The following is a 24,250-nucleotide window of genomic DNA, read 5'->3' as shown; positions in this document are numbered from 1 at the left end:
TGTTATCAGTTGGGGGGGGGGGAACATTTTTAATAAATGGTCTAATATAGGTAATGCAAAAATTCTTGATCTGATGTCAGCTGAATTAAATATTGATACATGATCAGGTATTTCAATAGGAGACTACACCTGACCATGTATCAGGAACTGCCTTTCTATACTTTTCCGTAATAGTACAAGAAAAGCGAAAGGCCGAAAAAGTAGCATTATTAGCAGTAGTAGCATTTAGTAGAGGCATTTGATGCAAGAAAGAAAGCTTATGCAGCATCAGCCAAAAAAAAAAAAAAAAAAAAAAACCCCACTTCCACTTCACCCCTCTGTTCGTTCAAAATACCTGTCCAGCTGAGCCTTAAACTTATTTAGGCTGTCAACCTCCACCACAAGGGATGGAAGTCTGTTCCACCAACCAACCACCCGCTGGCTAAAGGCAAATTTCCTCACGTCTATCCTACATCTGTCTTTCCTCAATTTGAATTTATGCCCTCTCAGGTGATTTTTCTGAGCTAGAGGAAGAATCCCATCAGCATTGAGCATGCTTAAACCATTCAAGGCTTTATACACCTCTATCAGATCACCTCGCTGGTGCCTAGTCTCCAGACACTGTAATTTTCAAAACTTAAGCCTTTCTTCGTAAGAGCACCCCTTTGTTCCATTCACTAATCTTGTTGCCCTTCTCTGTACTCGTTCCAGCAGCTCTACATCCTTCTTGAAATAAGGCCTCCAGACCTGTATACAGTACTCTAGGTGTGGCCTAACCATTGCCTTATACAAGGGAATAATCACTTCCTTATCCCTGCTGGAAAAATTCCTGTATATCATTGACAACACTCCATGAGCTACTCTTGCAGCCCATCTGCACTGCTCAGAGAACTTCATATCTGCCTGCACAACCACCCCCAAGTCCCTTTCATTCTCTACCACTGTCAGTGTAGTACCACAGAGTTGATATGTTGCTCTGGGGTTGCTGTTTCCCATGTGTAGTACTTTACATTTGTCAATGTTAAACTTCATTTGCCACCTCTCAGCCCATCTGCTCAACCTTTCCAGATCCTGTTGCAGCAGCATAGTGTCAGTAGTGTCCTTGACAACCCTGCCAACCTTTGTATCGTCTGCAAACTTGGACATTAAGCCCGATATACCATCATCAATATCATTTATAAATACAGAAAACAATAATGGACCCAACACTGAGCCCTGAGGGACTCCACTAATAACATCAGTCCACGATGAGCAGTGTCCATTGATTACCACTCTCTGTCTTCTCCCCCTCAACCACCCCTTTATCCATAGCAGCAATTTGCCTCCAATGTCACACTGCTCCAATTTGTGTAGCAGTCTTCCATGTGCAACAGTATCAAAAGCCTTTCTAAGATCCAAGTATATAATATCAAAGTTATTCCCTGCATCCAGTTCTTTTGTGACTGCATCATAGTATCCAATCAAGTTGGTCAGGCAAGACTTCCCCTTAACAAAACCATGCTGTGTCTGAGCTACAACTGAAGTCTTGTCTAAATGATCCTGCAGTGCTTCCTTAACCAGTGCCTCCATTAATTTTCCTGGAACAGAAGTTAAGCTCACAGGTCTATAATTACTTGTGTCAGCCTTTGATCCTCCTTTGTGAATTGGGGTCACATTTGCACATTTCCAGTCTATGGGTACCTCCCCTGAGTCCAAGGAAGCTCTCATAATTATGGCTAAGGGTTTGCTTACTTCCTTTGCTGCCTCCTTTAATATAACTGGATAGATCCCATCCATCCCGGGTGCCTTTCTTGTGTTTATCTTCAACAGTTTCTCCTCCACTTTACTCTCAGTTATTACAAGGTTCTCTGGCTTTCTGGCAGAGTTGAATACACCTCTGGCATTCCCCTCTCTGAATAACTCCTCATGTGTGAATGTCGATGCAAAATATTCATTTAGTTTGTTAGCTACCTGAGCAGGATCATCAACACTTGACCCATCAATATCAAGTGGACCAATCTGATTCATCCCCTTCCTTCTAGAGTTTACATAAGTAAAGAACTCTTTGCTGTTTTTCTTTGCATCCCTTGCCAAGGATTTCTCGTAATCTGCCTTCGCCTGCCTAACCTCCTTTGTAACTTGGTTGAATAACAACTTGTATCTATCATAGGCTTCTGTGTCATGTGTTAATTTGTATGTATCCCATGCATTTTTCTTCTCTGCCATATGCCTCATTAGTTCATCTGACATCCATTTTGGCCTAAACCTTGAACAATATTTCTTAGTTGGTATGTAAAGCCTAGTAGCTTCCAAGATAAGTTCTTTGAATGCTTCCCATTTTGAATTTGCTGTTGGTAACATCATCAGTTGGTCCCACTGTATAGAATTTAAATACTGTCTCAGTCCATCGTAGTCGCCTTTACGGAAGCAATAACCCTTCCCTTTACCCCTAATGGTAGTTACCTCTTTGAGTAAATCCCACTTCAGCACACTGTGATCACTGCCACCTAGTGGATCATTTATCTGCAGATTCTTAATGCATGAAGAATCACTGCTGATAATCAAATCAAGAATATTACTCCCTCTAGTTGCCTCCCGAACATGCTGATGTAGAAAACAATCATCCAATAAATCCACAAAAGCCTTGCTAGTGTGTGAGTGACCAGCCCCCAAATTCCAGTCAATATCTGGGAAATTAAAATCTCCCATTATAAGGCACTCTGATTTACTGGCCCACTCTATTTCCCTGTATAGTTCCTTATTATACTCATCAGAGTCATTAGGCCTATAGCACACTCCTACTCTCAATTTTGATCTCCCAATGTTTATGTCACACCAAACTGACTCCACACTGCACTGTCCAGCGATGTCGACTGGCTTCACTTCCTTGGTTTTTATGTGTTTCTTAACTAATAGCATAACCCCTCCCCCCTTCCTATCCTGTCTATCCTTTCTGTAGACGTTGTACTCCCCAAATTGCAGTTCTGCATCCCTTATATCTGTGTGACACCATGTCTCTGATATCCCAACAATATCTGCCTTCGATGTTTTGAGTAATACCTCAAATTCATCAAATTTATTTACTAAACTCCTAGCATTGGTGTACACGCAAGTATATCTGCACCTGTTTCTATTCTTAGCTACCCTAACACAACCCATGTGTTTACTTGTACCGCAATGGCTCCCAGCAGTCTCTGAAATGCCATGCATCTTGTTTTTCAGGCTTCTGCTCATTCTAATAGAAGCAGTGCAAGAATCTCTTTCACCTCTGCCAGTGGCTGCTGTCAATCTATTGGTCTTTGTCTCCCCCCAAGCTAGCAGTTTTCCGACCCACCTAACACTGCCTCGATAGCATCAGCAAATATTCTTGCACCCTTTCTATTTAAGTGTATCCCATCCCTGTAGAAGCAATCTCTCCTGTTAACAAGTACAGTCCAGGCTGAAAAAAATTGTACCCCTTGAGCCTTGCACAATCTTTCCAGGGCCGAATTGATCGACAAGGCTCTCATCATATACTCCCTCCTATCGTGTCTGGGCAGAATTGCAGACACTTTCAAATTCAAATTGATGAAAATGAAATTAGCAATTTCTAATACAGTATGGACAAGGTAGTCCCAATTCAATGTAATTTATTTAGGTAAAAATAAATATCAAGTTGGGATAAAAATGGTTAATATCAATTTGTTTAATATGAATATGTAGAATTTAGTATAGGAGTTAATTAAATACACAAATGCTAAAAGACCTACAAGTGAAAATGAAAATGGACTGCACTTTCGGAAATGACTCGGCAAACAGAAAAGGACTGTGATTTTGGGATGCTGGAATATTCGAGGCCTTTCAACTAAAAGAAACTTTCTTTCTGATGAACTGCACAAATTCAAGTTAGACATCGTCGTTTTATCAGAGACAAAGAAAAAAAGATGTGGAGAGGAAATAATGGGAGAATACTATCATTTTTGGAGTGGAGTTGATAAGAGTGAAAGAGCAAGAGCAGGAGTTTCTATTGCTGTTAAAAAGAAATTGAGACACAACATCAAAAACTGGCAATTTATTAATGAAAGAAAGATCTCATCGGAACTGAAAATATATGAGAGAGAAATATGTATTTTGGGAATATATGCCCCGACTAATGACACCGCTGATACTTTGAAGGATGAATTTTGGGAGGATCTGAGAGAACTAATAGAAAAAATTCCTAAGAACAAAGAGATATTTCTAATGGGAGATTTCAATGCAAGAGTAGGAACTGAATAAAATAGCAAAGTTATTGGAAGATTTGGAGAGAAAGAGAGGAATGACAATGGAGATAGATTATGCAATCTTTGTGAACAGTTCGACTTGAGAAAAAACAACACATTTTTCCAACACAAGGATATCCATAAATATACTTGGTCACAGGAGACAAGACAAATTAGATCAGTTATAGGTTACATTATTTCAAAACATTCAAGTACGTATGTATTGAAAGATGTCAGAGTTTATAGAGGAGTTGAATGTGGATCTGACCATTTTCTTGTTAAAACAACACTGAGGTGGAACTGGATTAAGAAAATATGTGTGGACAACCAACAATGCAGGGAAGGAGAAATGCTACAGGTGGATCAATTTATCATTGACCTACTCCAGGACGACAGCATTAGAAACAACTTCACCCAAAGACTGGATGCTGCAATTAACATAGAGATAAAAGGTAATACTGAAGAAATCTACGAATATTTAAAAAATACTGTTAAAAAAATACCTCATGAAATCCTAGGCAAAAAGAAGAGCCAAGGACCAAAAAAGACCTGGATTACAGAGAAAGAGCTTCTGTAGAGGAAAAGAAACTTGCATATCAGAAATGGCTGGGTGATAGGAATGATGCATATAGGAACATTTATGTTGAAAAAAAGAAAATAGCCAATCGGTTGGTAGTAGAAGCAAAAAATGAAGAATGGGAAAGGAAATGCGCAACTATTAATAGCAAATTGGGCTTCAAGCAATCAGTGGAATCATGGAAGGTCCTTAAAGACTTGAGAAAACAGAATAAACACAATGCTGTTTTGCAATTAATACCTTTGAAAGACTGGACGGAGTACTATGAAGGACTTTTAAAAGAAGACCGGGAAGAGTTCAAGACGATGGAGGATTTTGGTGTAGAAGACTCGGGCTTAAAAGTTTCTGTTAGGGAAGTGGAACTTCTGCTAAAGGAAGGAAGGAAGGAATGGCAAATCACTTGGACCTGGAGGAGTTTACATGGAACTTCTGAAATATGGAGGAAGAGGAGTGGCTGTTCTGATACAAAAACTGTTAAATAGTATACTGAGAGGAGAAGAAATAACGAAGGAAATGATAACAGGATATATTACATCAATTTATAAGAAGGGCGATTGGAAAAGCTGTTCAAATTACAGTGGAATATGCGTCCTGAACCCGCTGTTAAAGATCCTTGGAAAATGGATCAGGAACCATTTAGAAGCCCGAATCGAGGTATCAGAAGAACAAAGTGGTTTTTCAGCTGGGAGGTCATGTATAGATCATATCTCAACAGTACGACAGATCCTTGAAAAATGCCAATCAAAAGGGGAAAAAATCTTTATGATTTTCATTGACCTTGAAAAGGCATATGACAGTGTTCCAAGAAAACTCTTATGGGAAGCACTGAAAGAGGCAAATATTGATGGACAACTGATTAACATTATTAAGGCAATTTAGAGGAATAATAGATGCAGAATTAAAGTGGGATAAACTTTGTCACCTGAATTCCACACTTCAAAAGGCTTATTACAAGGTTGTTGCATGTCACCAACACTTTTCAAAATTTATATTGACATCTGCCTAAGATCCTGGTCAAAAAAATGTAATAAAATTGGATTGCCGATTAATAAGAACACCTATATTCAACAATTTACTTTTTGCAGATGATCAGCTGGTGATAGCACAAGACTTAGAAGATGCAAAGTATGCATGTCGTCAATTGTTTGAGGAATATAAACAATGGGGTCTAAAAATCAATTTTAGCAAGACTGAAATGTTGTCTTCAGGGCCAGGACACGTTCTAAATATTACAGGTTTTAAAATCAAACAAGTCGATAAATTCAAATATTTATGATCAATCTTACAAAGTGATGGATCATCCCAAGCAGAGATCAATAAGAGAATTACAGACGGCAGAAAGGCTATCGGCATGTTATACTCTGTTCTGTGGAGCAAAAATATCCTAAATAAAACAAAGAAACTTATATTTCAAACGATTGTACAAAGTCTTCTATTGTATGGAGCGGAAACTTGGACATTGAATAAGCGAGCGAAAAACAAATTGCTCTCCACAGAAATGGATTTTTGGAGACGCTCAGCAGGAACTTCTAGAAGAGACAGAAAACGGAATGAAGACATAAGGGAAAAAATGGAAGTGAGAAAGACTATTATTGACACCATCAAAGAAAAGCGTCTAACATGGTATGGACATGTAAAACAGATGCAAGAAAACAGATATCCAAAGGCTATCCTGGAATGGATACCTCCTGGAAGAAGGAGAAGAGGAAGACCTAGGAGGACATGGATGGATGGAGTATGGGAGTGCATGACAGCCCGAGGCTTAACCGACCAAGACACCTTGAACCGCACTTTATGGCGGGAAAAAATTCCTAACGAGAAATAACTTGTAGGCTGAGGAAACTCACTGTAAATGGAAACACTCCTCTTGAAGAAGATTTAATTTTGTATAGATAGGAAATCAATATATTTTAAAACTAGATTTAGAACAAGCAAATGATATAAGGGTGAGGTATTAAATTGAGAATGGTGAAGGGAAAAAGGAGTATTTTAAATAAATAAAGACGAAAAATAGCAATAGAAGTAGGATAGTAGGAACGTTTATGTCACCTCATATTACACTAATAGTTTAACGAACGGGAAGAACTTTAGAATTAGACAGCAGAAAGATAAAAAGCATAGAAAAAGTTATTAAATAACACTAAGCTTGCTGGGGATTGGGAAGCCCAACCTGGCATTTGTAAGCATTAGTATAAAAGGGAGATAATACCAAATGCTTGTATTGAAAGGAAAAATATGTGTCAAAACATGCTGAGAAACGAATCTAAAACAAAAGCAAAAGTATGATAAGACAGTGAAAGTGTACAAAACCTGGAGTATTTCAAGAAATGCAAAGCGAAAATGAGCTGGCTGGGAAAAATAAAGGCAGCGGGATGAAGTGCACAAATTCAGTAGAGTATGAATGCATGCTGGCTTCAACCAAATGAGCAATAATCTATATGATAAAGCAATTTATAGCAGCGAAGCGGACTTAATAGTAAATTGCGAAGAAATTTAAAATAGCGGAAAAATAGTGACCTCTATTGTCTTATTTAGAATACAAGTTCATGGAGATAATTTATAATTAGCATTGGAAAAAGAAACACGATTGGAATAGTATCGCTTTAATGCGATAAAGTCATGCAAAATTAAACATTACTGTTAATATATAAAGAATTATACAGTGGCAAAAACATGTACACATTAGACCATATGATGGGGCTACGTTATAATAAGCTGAATAGTAAACGTATCAGAGTATAGTAAACAAGAATCATCAAATCTTTTGAGATATAAATAAATTAATAATTATAAACTATCCAAATTTGCATGAAAGTACATCCAAGGAAAAAGAAGTGGTTTAAATCCATAGAAATAAATAACATGGTGACTTAAGATCCGAAGGTGGTATATAATTGGAAAAAGAAAAAGAAACGCGGTTGGAATAGTATGGCTTTACTTTGATAAAGTCATACAAAATTAAACATTATCGTTAATATATAAAGAATTATACGGTGGCAGAAATATAGTTCTTTTTAATGATGCAGGAATAGGTTTGAAGCTAAGCTGGATATTTGGGAACCTATAGGAACACCAATAGTTTGTTTATAGATAAATTTGCCATCGAAGATATAGTTATTGAGTAAACAGAGGTTTACATAGTTGTTCCATCTGTTTTCATTTATGTTTAATTTATCTTCGTTTCTGTGATAAAGCTGTTTTAGCACAAATATCAGTAAATTATGTGGTATGGAGGTAAAATCAAATGTTTCTATGTTTGTTATTGTAATATTAGATTTAAAGGTGTTGATGACAGCTAGGTTATTATTAATTACCCAAGTAGATGTGAGATTATTAAAAATAGCTTTTAGTAGTTTGACAAAATGTTTGTTTGAAGGTAGCAGCCACTGTTTTTAGAGCTTCTAATAAAAAACCTGAAACCTACAGGTTGTTTATGGAATTTTGCAATCATATAGAGAAATGGTAGGGTTGTGTTTTGTAATTTAGTATGTAGTTTTTTATGTAAAGCAATTAGCTTTTTAACTGTGGCTGAAGGATTAAGATGGCAGACAGTGAAAGTGGAACTATTTTCTATTTCATTTTTGAGTTGAATACAGTAAATTTGCTTACAAAATGTGGCAAAGTTGTCGGAAGCTTTATCTACCGGGGTGATGATAAAATTGTCTTGTAATTCTATTATATGTTTTTTAAGGTTGTAGGTTACTTTATCATATAGGGTGTGTAAAAGTTTTTGTACAGTTTGTAGGCATTAGATATAGCTTTTACAATGTCATGATAGATGATGGTGATCCAATTTTGGTATGCTTCATGTGGAATGTTGTATTTTGAAGCAAGTTTGTTAGCAAAATGTATTAGATTTAAATATAATACTCTGGTGATATTATTAAGGTTAGCTTTATTTATGGGTCTGCATTTAAAACTTTCGATCAGCAGTTTTTAGGTCATGGCTCTTAATGATGTTAAGATTCCTGTAATAATATGCCCATGATGTCGATCAGTATAAGGGGCATAAATAGGGTTATTGCAGTGGCATGGGGCTACGTTATTCTATGCTTTTTATCTTTCTGCTGTCTAATTCTAAAGTTCTTCCCGTTCTTTAAATTAGTGTAATACGAGTTGACAAGAACATTCCTACTATCCTACTTCTATTGCTATTTTTCGTCTTTATTTATTTAAAATACTCCTTTTTCCCTTCCCCATTCTCTATTTAATACCTCACCCGTATATCATTTGCTTGTTCTAAATCTATTTTTAAAATACATTGATTTCCTATTTCTGAGTGGGTAGAATATTTCCTATGTTAGTAGCTAGTTGTTTATAGTTGCAATTTTCAAGTCTAATGGAGGATCGTATTTGTAAGAATGGCATATATCAAATTTGTATAGGCTGTTTGAAGGCAATAGGTTATTATGCTTAGAGTAGTGAGGACCATGATATATTGTTGAACCATTTTTGTGTAAATTTAATATTGCAAAATTCAGTGCAGTGGGTAGTAAAATTGCCAGTTCTGTAAAGACCAATGTCTTGTATAATGTGTTTTAGTTGGATATTGTTGAACCTGAATTTTTGACAGAATTAAACTAAAGCTTTAAGGAGGAGATTTTTTGATGTTAAGAAGGAAATGGTTTATTATGGGTAAATTAAGAGTACTATGGTCCCAAGAACTGAGTAAATTATTAAAATCAAACTTTATATTTGTGTATGGATTAAGCTTTTTGTTACCATGTGAGTGTGCATTTTTTAGCTAGCATGATGTGACTAAGATTAAATAATTTGTAAATACAGTGTTTGGTGTTTAGAGAACTATTGCTAAATAAAATTTCATTAAAGAATTTGTTGTTAAGACCATGTGGATACACATAATTGTTTTCGTAGTATTCACGTGTGTGGTTATCTTCAATGGTAGCTAAGATTTTTATGGCGATTTTTGAGATTTTTAGGACAAACATCTAACTCCCTAAACAAGAATTAATGGACATAGATCAGAAAATAAAAACCTAACTATTGCTAAAAACAACGACACTGATTTAGAACTCTTACACTTCCACCACCACAACTTCACTAATGCTGCCATAAAAATTTTAGCTATCATTGAAGATAACCACACACACATGAATACTATGAAAATTTTTGTTTATATTCTTTTATGTTTTAAATTTTTATAAATAAATTAAGACCATGTGTATCCACATGGTCTTAATTTATTTATATCTCAAAATATATGATGATTCTTCACCACCTTTGGATCTTAAGTCACCATGTTACTTATTTCTATGAATTTAAACCAGTTCTTTTTCCTTGGATGTACTTTCATGCAGATTTGGATAGTTTATAATTATTAATTTATTTATATCTCAAAATATTTGATGATTCTTGTTTACTATACTCTGATACATTTACTATTCAGCTTATTATAACGCAGCCCCATCATTTGGTTTATCGTATATATGTTTTTTGCCACCATATAATTCTTTATATATTAACAGTAATGTTTAATTTTGTATGACTTTATCACATTAAAGCCATACTATTCCAACCGCGTTTCTTTTTCCAATGCTAATTATAAATTATCTCCAAGCACTATAGTCGTATTCTAAATACAACTATAGAGGTCACTATTTTCCTGCTATTTTGAATTTCTTCGCAGCGTACTATTAAGTCCGCTTCACTGCTATAAATTACTTTATCATATAGATTATTGCCCATTTGGTTGAAGCCTGCATGCATTCATCTGCTCTACTGAATTTGTGCACTTCATCTCCCCACCAGCTCATTTTCACTTCGCATTTCTTGAAATACTCCAGGTTTCGTACACTTTCACTGTCTTATCACTTTCAGTTTTGTTTTAGATTCATTTCTCGGCATGTTTTGACATATTTTTCCTTTCAATACAAGTATTTGGTTATTATCTCCCTTTTATACTAATGCTTACAAATGCCAGGGCCCTTACTATAAGGTTGGGCTTCACAGCCACAGCAAACTTAGTGTCATTTAATAACTTTTTCTATGCTTTTTATCTTTCTGCTGTCTAATTCTAAAGTTCTTCCCGTTCTTTAAATTAGTGTAATACGAGTTCACAAGAACATTCCTACTATGCTACTTCTATTGCTATTTTTCGTCTTTATTTATTTAAAATACTCCTTTTTCCCTTCCCCATTCTCTATTTAATACCTCACCCTTATATCATTTGCTTGTTCTAAATCTATTTTTAAAATACATTCATTTCCTATCTATACAAAATTAAATTCTATGCTAAATTCTACATATTTATATTAGACACATTAATATTAACCATTTTTATCCCAACTCGATATTTATTTTTACCTAAATAAATTACACTGTGTTGGGACTACCTTGTCCATACTGTTTTAGAAAGTGCTAATTTCCTTTTCTTTTATTAATTATTATTATTTATTTTATTTTATTTTTTATCATTGTTTTATTGTTTTTTTTATTATATATATTTTTTTGGTTGGTGCAGCATAAGCCATAGGCTTTCTTGCACCATGCGGCCATTACTAATACTAAAAGTATAGAAAGGCAGTTCCTGATACATGGTCAGGTGTAGTCCCCTAATGAAATACCTGATCATGTATAAATATTTAATTCAGCTGACATCAGATCAAGAATTTTTGCATTACCTATATTAGACCATTTACTAAAAATGTTCCCCCCTCCCCACCACATCTGATGACAGCTATACCATTTTCATTTTATTTGCATTTTATCAGTATCTTGACATATTAATTTTACTTTACAGTTCCCCCCTTTATATTGGCTTGGCGATTCAGCCCATAATTTTCTTAATTCGTCATAACCTCTAGGCTATTAACATTCTTTCACCTTCCACAAATCTACTACACTTCTTTTTCTACTTTCCTCACCCTTCTAGTTACTGGCACTTTGTGTAACTTTCACATCCATTTATGCATACTTAATTCAATATATGAATACAACTTATATATATATATATATATATATATATATATACTTAACTTATTTATACATTATTATTTTTAAATTATGGTAGTACTTGGGCACATCAGGTTTTTATTGCACAGACAAACAGTACCACAAACACATAAAACCTAAAATTTGCAGGAAAATTGAACATTTTCAGACTGACCACCACAGGACATGGAGGCGAGATACTATGATATTTCAGTCTTTACATACCCGAAGGGCTTTGAATCTCCTGTCAAAGTTTGCTGTAATATCCGTAAATCACCCTGTTTATTTAAAATTAAGTACATATATTCAATAAGATTACTCTTATAATTCCAAATTATCCACCAAGTAATTAACCTAGCAAAACTGGTATAGAGATTACAGAAATGGGTATGTATAATACATTCCTCTAGTATGGCTGTATGTCTGCTCAAAGCCCCTGAGGAAGTAGCAGAGGTATGGCCATGAGGAAGAATGTTAATTTTCACTAACTTTTGCTAATTTCTCCAGTTTTCTTTAAAACTTTATTAATTTTGTTGTTTTTATACGTATTTTCCTGATGCTCCCAAGTAGTACCATAATTTAAAAATAAGAATGTATAAATAAGTTCAGTACATATACAACCCATGCATGTATAATGTCTAATTGTCCTCAGACAATAGCATTAACGCTGGAGCCAATATTTATGCCATTTAATATTTAAATCTAAATGTCATTTGACATAATTCCAATATATATATCATTTGGCCTTCCTTTTGACCAGGTGCTTTAATCTGATACTATGCTTTCCTTGGTAACTTTTATTGTATGCTGCATTGAAATTATATTTAGAAATTATTAGTGCACATGCAATTTAATATATATTTTTTTTCCAGCGTGTAGAAAATGGTGATCTTAATTGGATTGTGCCAAATAAATTTATTGCTTTTTGTGGACCACATCCAAAAAGCAAGATTGAAAATGGTGAGATGGTATTTTTAACCCATTAACTAGTAACCCATAATGGTTTTGTAGATATATATTTAGAAGCATACTTACTTTAATTTACTGTAATTCTTATAATTTTTTATTTTTTAATGAAAATCCCAAACGCAAAAGTAATTTTCAGGAAATGTGTGTGATGGACTGTTATTCCAGAGAATAGAAATGGTAAAGAGAACAACAGTTGGTTCTGTGAGTTTGGAGTCCAAGGACATCATGACTTAGACGGAAATGCCTGTGGGCATTTCCAGTGTGAGTCATGCGTTCATCAGTTGTATAGACCGTGGCATGTACTCTAGGTCTGGTCTAGTAGATAAAACTGATGATATTTTTCTTTGCACCCTATGTAAGGAGTATTGATCTCAAATTAGAACTTGGTGCATTAGAGGAGATTTGATTCACTTAAGAAATTGGTGCTTTCCCTAGAAACAAATGTAACTGGGAGCTTGTCTGAGACTCAAGTATCTTGTGACCTGCCAACTGATGCACTCCAATTTGCATCAAAGAAAAGAATAGTCAAGTGCATACTGCTCTGGTTGAAGGAGATTTAATTTTGGGTGATTCTGTTGTCAGGAAAACAGGTAACATTTTTTGTAATGGTGGACCAAAACCAGGGAGTCTTTGCTGGGAGCAACAATTAATGATCTTAACCAACAGATTATCAGATTTTAAGGGGGATAAAGAGAGCATTATTATTCATTTGGGGACTAATTGCACTTAGTAACCTACCAAGTGATGCACTCTCAATTTGAGCCCCAGACAGAATAATCAAGTGCAAACTGCTCTGGTTCAGAAATACTTAGTTCTCTTTGGAGACTTCATTGTCAGGGAAACAGGAAATATTTTTGTAATAAGGATAAGTGGACTAGAACCAGAGTATATCTGCCAGTAGCAATAATTAATGATGTCACCAATAGATTGTCAAATTTTAAAGGGGATAAAGAGAACATTATTATTATTTATGTGGAGACTAATGATATTAAGCACACATGATCTGATGATTTGTTAGACCATCCTGAAGAAAAGCCACGAGTTTGGTCAGAATGTCTGATGTGTCTGCGATTCTGCCCAGGCATAATGGGGGGGGGGATTATATGCTGAAAGCTTTGTGGATTAACTCAAGACTTGAAGGATTCTGCAAGGCTTTTGGGATAAATTTTTATCAGCTTGGCCCACACTCATAGTTAGAAGGAATCTGCTTTTTAGAGATGAGATACAAAGGTGGTGCAAGGGTTTTTGGCAGTATAATTGAGAATACCTTAAAGGTTCAGGAAAATTGCTAGTTTGCGCCGGGGGGGGGGGACAAGGGCAATATAAATATGTGTTTATCTGATAAATTGATCAAAGTAATGCTTGCACATACCTTGAGTTCTTGTTTGTTACCACAACAGATCATATTAGCATGATGTTCTGAGGCCAGAAATGTTTCAAATGAGCAGGTAAAATATAACAGGGAAGCAAGCTTAAATAACTTCAAAGGGTGTGTCAGGGTAGTTAAATATGCAAGTCTTAATTACTTATACAGTGATGTCAGAAGTGCCATCAATAAAATGAGTGAATTTGGACTGCTGGTTAGGACAAGTAACGCTGACATAATAGGGCTTACAGAAACGTGGTGCCACCCGGAAATAGGGAATGATGTGCTTCAGTATGGTATTTACAATGTATTTAGGAAAGATAGGGCAGACAGAAGGGGTGATGGGGTTATGGTTCTTATCAAGAGTAGCCTGAGTGTGACAAAAAATTTTCCGGATTCAGAAATTTCGCATGATAGTATAAAATCTGTATGGTGTGAGATAGTTGGAAGCAAAGGTATAATGAGAGTGGGAGTAATATACAGGCCTAGTAATTGTGAAGATTATGATGAGAGCCTCTACATGCAAATGGAATGGACAAGTAAGTGTGAATGAGTTTATTATGGGTGATTTTAATTTTCCTCTAATTGATTGGAGCAAATGAGAAGGAAACTCGACATGGGGGACACATTTTTAAATCAACTAAATTAGTGGTTCCCAAACTACTGAGATCTGTAGACCCCTTCGAAAATCAAAAAAAGTTTCCAGGCCCCTATAACCTATGCATACATATACACGGGGTGTTTCAAAAATGATGGTCAATAATTTAAAGGTGAACTGTACAGACTACAATATGCAAAAAAAAGCCTAACAAACAGTCGTAAAGTGAATCGTTTTTGAGATATTGCACATTTCTAGTTGGGATCTACCACTGACAAGGTGAACTGTACAAAGTTGGGATCCACCACTGACTTGTTTGTTTAGGTTAGGTTAGGTTATGCTCGTTCTCTCCCTTTCCCCTTTCTCCGAGACGTAGCAGGCATGCTAGTACTTATCAAAGGATAGTCAACATGGAAAGAGGTTACAGCAGCGAAGAGTATGCGGACATGCACTTCATGTATGGTAAAGCCAATGGCAGTGCACTCGAGGCTGCACGTTTGTACCAAGAAACATTTTCCCGCCAAAGGCAGCCCAACAGGCGCACATTCATCAGGGTACATCAGTGCTTTAGAGCAGGCATGTTGTCAAACTGAAGGTCCCCCGAGGGCCATATGGGTCACATTTGTGTTGTCATGAGGGCCGCACACGACAACTAATTGAAGTCATTTAATAAAAATTATTGCAGAACATACAATGTGCATACAAATGGTTTAGCAGCTAGCCACATTCATGAATGCAAAGTAATGAAGTAGTTTAACAAAAGAAAAAAAAAAGAAATTTTAAACGGCAACATAGACTTGTATGCAACAGCAACAAATACATTGTTGAACATTTATATCAAAATGAACATTTATTTACGACTATTTTTAGTGTTTTGTCCTGAGGCTTGACACTTCGTTTTAATGACAATTTTAGCTATGTCTGGCTGAAATGTCTGTGCAGTTCTGACTTTCATCAGACATGAGAGGTGTTGATCAGTCAGTCTTGTTCTCTGAGAAGTTTTTGTTGATTTCATGAAGGAAAATAACTGTTCACACACATAGGTAGAACTGAACATTGCCATAATCCTTGTGGCAAACTTTCTGAACTTTTTAAACTTTTCAGGAAGGTATGAAAAGAAACGAGTTATCCCCACTTCAAGGTACTTTGCTCTGAGCGTAGAATTCGACTGCATTTCTAATAGTTCCACCTGCAGTCTTTCTTCTGCCTTGGCAACATCAAAGGTGAATGGTGCTGAGAATAATGCAAAGTGGTGTTCAAAAGATGAGAAATCACGAAATCTTTCCTGAAATTCTTTTGACAACAATTCCAGGTAACTGTCATACTTAGCAAAGCTAAATACATTTGTTTTTCAGTGTTTTTGGCAGTGTTTTTTTAGCTCTTTGCACTTAGGAAAATGAACTAAATTTTCATTTGACAACTGTGACTTCCATAAGCTTAGTTTTGTAATGAAGCACTTGATGTCATCATACAACTGAGTGATGAGTTTGTTTTTACCTTGTAATTTAAAATTAAGATCAGTTAATTGTGCAGTAATGTCCACAGCAAAAGCTAGATCCTGGAGCCAACTTTCATCTTTTATTTCATCCGTGTTTTGACCTTTCATCACCAAAAACATAATTATTTCTTGTCTCAACAAATAAAATGTTTTCAGCACTTTGTGACATGACAACCAGCGGACTTCTGTGTAGAATGGAACATCAGTAAACTGATTATCCATATCTTCCAACAACTGGCTGAATTGACGGTGGTTGAGAGCATGGCCTCTGATATAGTTCACTGTCTTTGCGACCAAACTAAGCACATGATCCAATTTTAAAATCTTTGAACACAAATTTTTCTGATGAATAATGTAGTGAAAATATGCAAATGATGAATCTGGATGTGAGTGTTCTATTTTTGTTCATAACATGGCAGCAAACCATTATGTCTGCCAACCATATTTGCAGCACCATCAGTAGATAAGCATGCAAATTTACTCAAATCCAAACCATAGTCATGCAGAACCTGCTCAACTTTCTCAAAGATATCCTGGCTTGTCATAGTGTCATGCATGGGGATCAGTTCTTCATAAATATTAAATTAACTGTCACAAGCCGTGATGAAAACCGCAATCTGTGCCATTCCAGTGATGTCAACAGTCTCATCAATAGCAATAGAAAAATGTTCAAATCTTGATGATGTGGCCTTCAACTGTTGTTTCATATCATTTGACATTTCATCAATCCGTTCAGCAATAGTGTTCCTGGTTAATGAAATATCTTTGAATGTGTGCTTTCTCTGGACACACAATTTGAGCCGTTTTTACAAGGCATTGCTTTACGAAATCTCCTTCACTGTAAGATTTCCCACTCATGACGATCATTCGGCTGAGTTCATTAGCTTGCAGTAACGGAAGCGACATTCCCTTTCTCAATTTTCGTAAAACGAGTCTGTTGCTGTCTTACGTTAGCCTTCAATTCCTTGAGACACGCATTGGGCCTTCATATTTATCGTAAGATCGATGGTTCATTTCATAATGTCTTTTCAAGTTGTACTCTTTTGGTGTGGCAATGCTTTTGTTGCAAATTAAAACAATGTATCTTTCCATTCACCGTTGTGCAAAAATACTGTAATTCCCATTTTTCGTGAAACACTCGCCCTTCTTCGTTCAGTTTCCTTTTTCTCTTAGCTGGAGAAGTATTAGCCATTTTTAATGATGATGTGCAATCCGAAAAATAATAAAATTAAATTAAAAATAAAATCACCGGTTAAAAAACTGAAATGAAATTTAGGCCAGCTTATGTATTCTTATAAGCGAGATAAACGGGTTTTTACCTCATGCTCGTTGGTTCCACTCTGTCACTCAGGCCGAGCGGTTTACCTTAACGAGAGAGGAACCTTTTCCACTTGTGGGCCGTGGAATTTGGATCAGGACCCAGGTACCTACACCAATAAATTGGCAAGAATGATAGAATTCTTGTCGTAAGGCAGCTGCACGTGATATTCAAAATTCTAAATTACCTAAATTACTTCAATTAACAGATTTTGCAGTTGCTACAGTGTCCTTTGTGTGGGCTGCAGGTGTGCTTGCAAAGGGCTGCATGCAGCCCGCAGGCCACATGTTTGACACGTCTGCCTTAGAAAACATGGTTGCTTCGCACATGGAGTACGAACAGGTAGACCACGAAGCATAACACCTGATGTTGAGGAAAGGGTGTTAGAAAGAATAGAACAAAATCCAAGAATTTTGACAAGAAGGGTTGCTTTGCAAGAGTGTGTACTGAATCGTAGCAGTGTGTGGTGAATTTTATATCTCTTATTACTGTATCCCTACCACATCCAACGTGCACAAGGTCTCAGCAGTACAGACTACCCTCCCAGAGTGCTCTCATAGTCAGTGGCAGATTTTAATAGAAAATGCACATTATCTCCAAAATGGTTCATTTGTGGCCCAATATTCACTGGGACTTTTTTCCTTATTTTAGTTTGTACTTTTCACCTTTAAATTATTGACCATCATTTTTGAAACACCCTATATATTACAGCATTTATGACTAATGAAATTTAATAAGAATATGGAATATAGGTATTTGGAGTAAAAATACAGTATACCTATAGAACCATGAGGCCATCTGGACAAATATTTAGGTAACCTAAATAAGATAATAGAAAATTATATATTTTCCCTAATTAAATAAGATAATTTAAAATAAGATAAATAAGATAATAGAAAATTATATATTTTCCCATATAAGCAAATATTTACATCAATATGGACTGTTAAACAACTCTCTGTTCTCATATCAGAAGGGCAAGAGCACACAGACATTATTAGAGAATTTAGTGGACTCTCTTAACTTACATTTAAACAACAATAACTTCATATTGATTTTATTTATAGATTTGACCAAAGCATATGACCTAATTGATAACCCAATATTGCAACAGAAATTACTGAAATATGGTATAAGAGCAAGACTCAATCAACTCCAAGAAAATTATTTAACCAAAAGAAAAAATAACAGTAGAAGTAGAAAATACAAAGCGAAAATCTTATAATGTAAAGAAAGGAGTACCTAAGGGCATTCATGCTGGGCCAATCATGTTCAACATCTATATAAACGACATATTCGAAGTAATTAAGAACCCCTTTATAAAGATTTATGCATATGATATAATCTTATATAGCATTAGCATTAGTAGAGGCATTTGATGCAAGAAAGCAAGCTTATGCAACATCAGCCAAAAAAAAGAAAAAAAAAACCACTTCCACTTCACCCCTGTGTTCGTTCAAAATACCTGTCCAGCTGAGCCTTAAACTTATTTAGGCTATCAACTTCCACAACAAGGGATAGCTGAGCCTTACACTTATTTAGCCTATCAACCTCCACGACAAGGGATGGAAGTCTGTTCCACCAACCAACCACCCGCTGGCTAAAGGCAAATTTCTGCACGTCTATCCTACATCTGTCTTTCCTCAGTTTGAATTTATGCCCTCTCAGGTGATTATTCTGAGCTAGAGGAAGAATCCCATCAGCATTGAGCATGCTCAAACCATTCAAGGCTTTATACACCTCTATCAGATCACCTCACTGGTGCCTAGTCTCCAGACACTGTAATTTTCAAAACTTAAGCCTTTCTTCGTAAGAGCACCCCTTTGTTCCATTCACTAATCTTGTTGCCCTTCTCTGTACTCGTTCCAGCAGCTCTACATCCTTCTTGAAATGAGGCCTCCAGACCTGTATACAGTACTCAAGGTGTGGCCTGACCATTGCCTTATACAAGGGAATAACCACCTCCTTATCCCTGCTAGAAAAATTCCTGTATATCATTGATAACACACCATGAGCTACTCTCGCAGCCCATCTGCACTGCTCAGAGAACTTCATATCTGCCTGCACAATTACTCCCAGGTCCTTTTCATTCTCTACCACTGTCGGTGTAGTACCACAGAGTTGATACGTTGCTCTGGGATTGCTGTTTCCCATATGTAGTACTTTACATTTGTCAATGTTAAACTTCATTTGCCACCTCTCAGCCCATCTGCTCGACCTTTCCAGATCCTGTTGCATCAGCATAGTGTCGGTAGTGTCCTTGACAACCCTGACAACCTTCATATCGTCTGCAAACTTGGACATTAAGCTTAATATGCCATCATCAATATCATTTATAAATACAGAAAACAATAATGGACCCAACACTGAACCCTGAGGGACCCCACTGATAACATTAGTCCACGATGAGCAGTGTCCATTGATTACCACTCTCTGTCTTCTCCCCCTCAACCACCCCTTTATAGCAGCAATTTGTCTCCAATGCCACACTGCTCCAATTTGTGCAACAGTCTTCCATGTGCAACAGTATCAAAAGCCTTTCTAAGAAACAAGTATATAATATCAAAGTTATTCCCTGCATCCAGTTCTTTTGTGACTGCATCATAGTATCCAATCAGATTGGTCAGGCAAGACTTCCCCTTAACAAGACCATGCTGTGTCCGAGCTATATCTGAAGTCTTGTCTAGATGATCCTGCAGTGCTTCTTTAACCAGTGCCTCCATTAATTTTCCTGGAACAGAAGTTAAACTCATAGGTCTATAATTACTTGTGTCAGCCTTAGATCCTCCTTTGTGAATTGGGGTCACATTTGCACATCTCCAGTCTGTGGGTACCTCCCCTGGGTCCAAGGAAGCTCTCGTAATTATGGCTAAGGGTTTGCTTACTTCCTCTGCTGCCTCCTTTAATATAACTGGATAGATCCCATCCACCCCGGGTGCCTTTCTTGTATTTATCTTCAACAATTTCTCCTCCACTTTACTCTCAGTTATTACAAGGTTCTCTGGCTTTCTGGCAGAGTTGAATACACCTCTGGCATTCCCCTCGCTGAATAACTCTTCATGTGTGAATGTTGATGCAAAATATTCATTTAGTTTGTTAAGTACCTGAGCAGGATCAACAGTTGACCCATAGATATCAAGTGGACCAATCTGATTCATCCCCTTCCTTCTAGAGTTTACATAAGTAAAGAACTCTTTGCTGTTTTTCTTTGCATCCCTTGCCAAAGATTTCTCGTAATCTGCCTTTGCCTGCCTAACCTCCTTTGTAACTTGGTTACAGATCAACTTGTATCTGTCATAGGCTTCTGTTTCACGTGTTAATTTGTATGTATCCCATGCATTTTTCTTCTCTGCTATATGTCTCATTAGTTCATCTGACATCCATTTAGGCCTAAACCTTGAACAATATTTCTTAGTTGGTATGTAAAGCCTAATAGCTTCCAAGATAAGTTCTTTGAATGCTTCCCATTTTGAATTTGCTGTTGGTAACATCATCAGTTAGTCCCACTGTATAGAATTTAAATACTGTCTCTGTCCATCATAGTCGTCTTTACGAAAGCAATAACCCTTCCCTTTACCCCTAACGGTAGTTACCTCTTTGAGTAAATTCCACTTCAGCACACTGTGATCACTGCCACCTAGTGGTTCATTTATCTGCAGATTCTTAATGCATGAAGAATCACTACTGATAATCAAATCAAGAGTATTACTCCCTCTAGTTGCCTCCCGAACATGCTGATGTAGAAAACAGTCATCCTATAAATCCACAAAAGCCCTCCTAGTGTGTGAGTGACCAACCCCCAAATACCAGTCAGTATCTGGGAAATTAAAATCCCCCATTATAAGACTCTCTGATTTACTGGTCCACTCTATTTCCCTGTACAGTTTCTTATTATACTCATCAGAGTCATTAGGCCTATAGCACACTCCTATACTCCCAATTTTGATCTCCCAATGCTTATGTCACACCAAACTGACTCGACGCTGCACTGTCCAGCGATGTCGACTGGCTTCACTTCCTTGGATTTTATGTGTTTCTTAAGTAATAGCATAACCCCTCCTCCCTTCCTATCCTGTTTATCCTTTCTGTAGACGTTGTACTCCCTAAATTCCAGTTCTGCATTCCTTATATCTGTGTGACACCACGTCTCTGATATCCCAACAATATCTGCCTTTGATGTTTTGAGCAATACCTCAAATTCATCAAATTTATTTACTGAACTCCTAGCATTGGTGTACACGCAAGTATACATGCACCTGTTTCTATTCTTAGCTACCCCTAACACAACCCATGTGTTTACTTGTACCGCAGTGACTCCCAGCAGTCTTTGAAATATCCTGCATCTTGTTTTTCAGGCTTCTGTTCATTCCAATAGAAGCAGTGCAAGAATCTCTTTCACCTCTGCCAGTGGCTGCTGTTAATCTATTAGTCTTTGTAATAGATTAACAGCAGCCACCGTTAATCTATTAGTCTTTGTAATCCCCCAAGCTAGCAGTTTTCCGACCCACCTAACACTGCCTTGATAGCATCAGCAAATATTCTTGCACCTTTTCTATTTAAGTGTATCCCATCCCATCCCTGTAAAAGCAGTCTCTCATGTTAACAAGTACAGTCCAGGCTGAAAAAAATTCTACCCCTTGAGCCTTGCACATTCTTTCCAGGGCCGAACTGATCGACAAGGCTCTCATCATATACTCCCTCCTATCGTGTCTTGGCAGAATTGCAGACACTTTCAAATTCGACCCTAATTCACGGCTTTTTTTCATCAGTGACCTGTACTTGTTAAGTAATTCTGCCGGTCTCCTACTCTTGATATCATTAGTGCCAACGTGTAAAACTATATCACCTTTTGTGCCCTTAAAAGATGATATCTGCTGTACAACGCCATCAACCTTTGCCCCTGTCAGACATACCCTGGTCCTGTTCTACCTATCCTTTTTTACAAAGCATGTTCCCTGTTTCCCTGACAATAGGGTCACCAACAACTACTAGTTAGGTAGGCGCCTCCGTATCCAGGTGGGAAGGAGCAGCAGTGCGTAGCACAAGCTCCTTGATTAGACCGGGGTTCGAGCCCGTCACCACCAAATACGGAGGATGCGGAAAGGTTATGGAATGACCACCGCATATTCCCTGAGCAATATGGCCTTAGTTGCTAATGCTTCTAAAAACCAAAACAACAACAACTAGTTACACCTGACGTAGCGAGTGGTCAGGAGCGAGAGTGCATAGCACACGTTCTTTGAGTGGACCGGGGTTCAAGCCCGTGACTACTAAATATGATAAATATCTGTATCGACAATTTATTGTAAACTCTACTGACTTGGTTGTCGTGCCAGAGTATAAACAGAAAAAAAAATTATTTTATTAGTTCCTGTGGGACCAGCGCATTTTGCCTTGGGGGTTGCCTCTGTGTCACGTGATGTCCAAGTGCAAGCTCTGGCGTTGATGTGGGCAGCTGAGAGCTTGATGGGTACCTCAATTTAGTTCCTTCGAGGGCATCCACCCTGTCCTTCAAGCTCTCATATAGGCCCATAACAACGCTGAGTTGTTGCCTGATTTCGATACACTCCTTGCATCGCGCACACACAAAGACATCCCCCATGGCAATATCATTTCCTGTACCTGAATGCTCCACAAACATCATGCAAGCAGTGCATTTTAAAAGGCTGTGATTCAGGAGGTAACTGCCCCCCCTCAGTTCTCCTCTGAGCCACAGCACTTCTATTAGCTTGAGCCTTTTGCTTTGCTGCTCTGGTCTGAGTCATGATTTCTATTAATTTCAATAAAATTTCAATTTCAGTTCAAAATTATAACCTTAAACTTGTATCCCAACACAGTTATAACCGTATATATATTTTTCAGTGTCAAGTATTAATTATCTACGAGTTCCCTTTATATAACTTCTGTATCAGTTATGTATTAATTAATTATGTTACGTTTGTAATCTAAGTCGTTATATGTATTTAGTTAAAAGTACAATTTAATTGACAACGAAGTTCAACAAGTTTAATAGATTCTACCGATCAACTGACAATATTATAACCTATACTATACTAACGCTATCTAGTTCTATATATAACGTATCGTATGACAAAGGCGGCAAGTTACGAACGGTAAATCTACGGACACTTAAGTATTAATTAACTTTTAAATCTAGCTGTCTCAATTCAGAATAACTAACAATCCTTACTAGGTCTGTAAGCTACTTACAGAAAATAATTTGATGTAAAAAATATTCAATAAAGCGGCTAAATATGGCTAAAAAACTTCTCGTTCAGCGGAGTTGCAACTTGTAACACGTGGATTTGATACCCTTACCGATACTTTTATGCAATTACAAGGCCGAGTAAAGAATAAATACACCAGATTAATCATAAAATCACAAAAGAATGCTATACTACTAAATTTAAATCAAAAGTTTTAGAAAAACAATTTCAAATTAAAAAATAAGAAAAATCCACTTAGCGGCTTTGAACATGTCTGGCTCCTACTAGCCTCGTCAGCAGCCAAATAGGAATATACAGTAGGAAAGAACCTAGAAAAAATGGCGAATGATTTACAACATGATGCAATACATTTACAAAATTGGTTGCATGATAATAAATTAGCACTCAGCTTTGAAAAAACAAAATTTTTGGTAAATAAGACCTCCTCATCAAACCTTGGGCATTCAACCCTCCATCAAATTGCACAAACATGATTGCCTACATGATCAGAATTTCAAGAATCGCAAATGTCTAACTGTTGAAGTTTCAAATCACTGTTACCTTGGGT

The 24,250-nt window shown here is 36.8% G+C and overlaps 1 protein-coding gene across 1 annotated transcript in view; it reads left to right on the top strand.

Moving 5' to 3' along the window:
- The window catches only part of LOC150091667 (dual specificity protein phosphatase CDC14C-like), a 481,702-nt gene that overhangs the window by 281,938 nt on the left and 175,514 nt on the right, over positions 1-24,250 (top strand). The window contains exon 8 of the mRNA XM_090385065.1: positions 12,600-12,687. Within this exon, the coding sequence (XP_090241191.1) occupies positions 12,600-12,687 (88 nt within the window). The remainder of the gene's footprint in view (positions 1-12,599; positions 12,688-24,250) is intronic.

Source organism: Mastigoproctus giganteus, chromosome 1 (assembly GCF_048544385.1).
Source record: "Mastigoproctus giganteus isolate SK-2022 chromosome 1, ASM4854438v1, whole genome shotgun sequence".
NCBI classification, from domain to species: domain Eukaryota; kingdom Metazoa; phylum Arthropoda; class Arachnida; order Uropygi; family Thelyphonidae; genus Mastigoproctus; species Mastigoproctus giganteus.
This window is presented reverse-complemented; position numbering and strand designations above follow the sequence as displayed.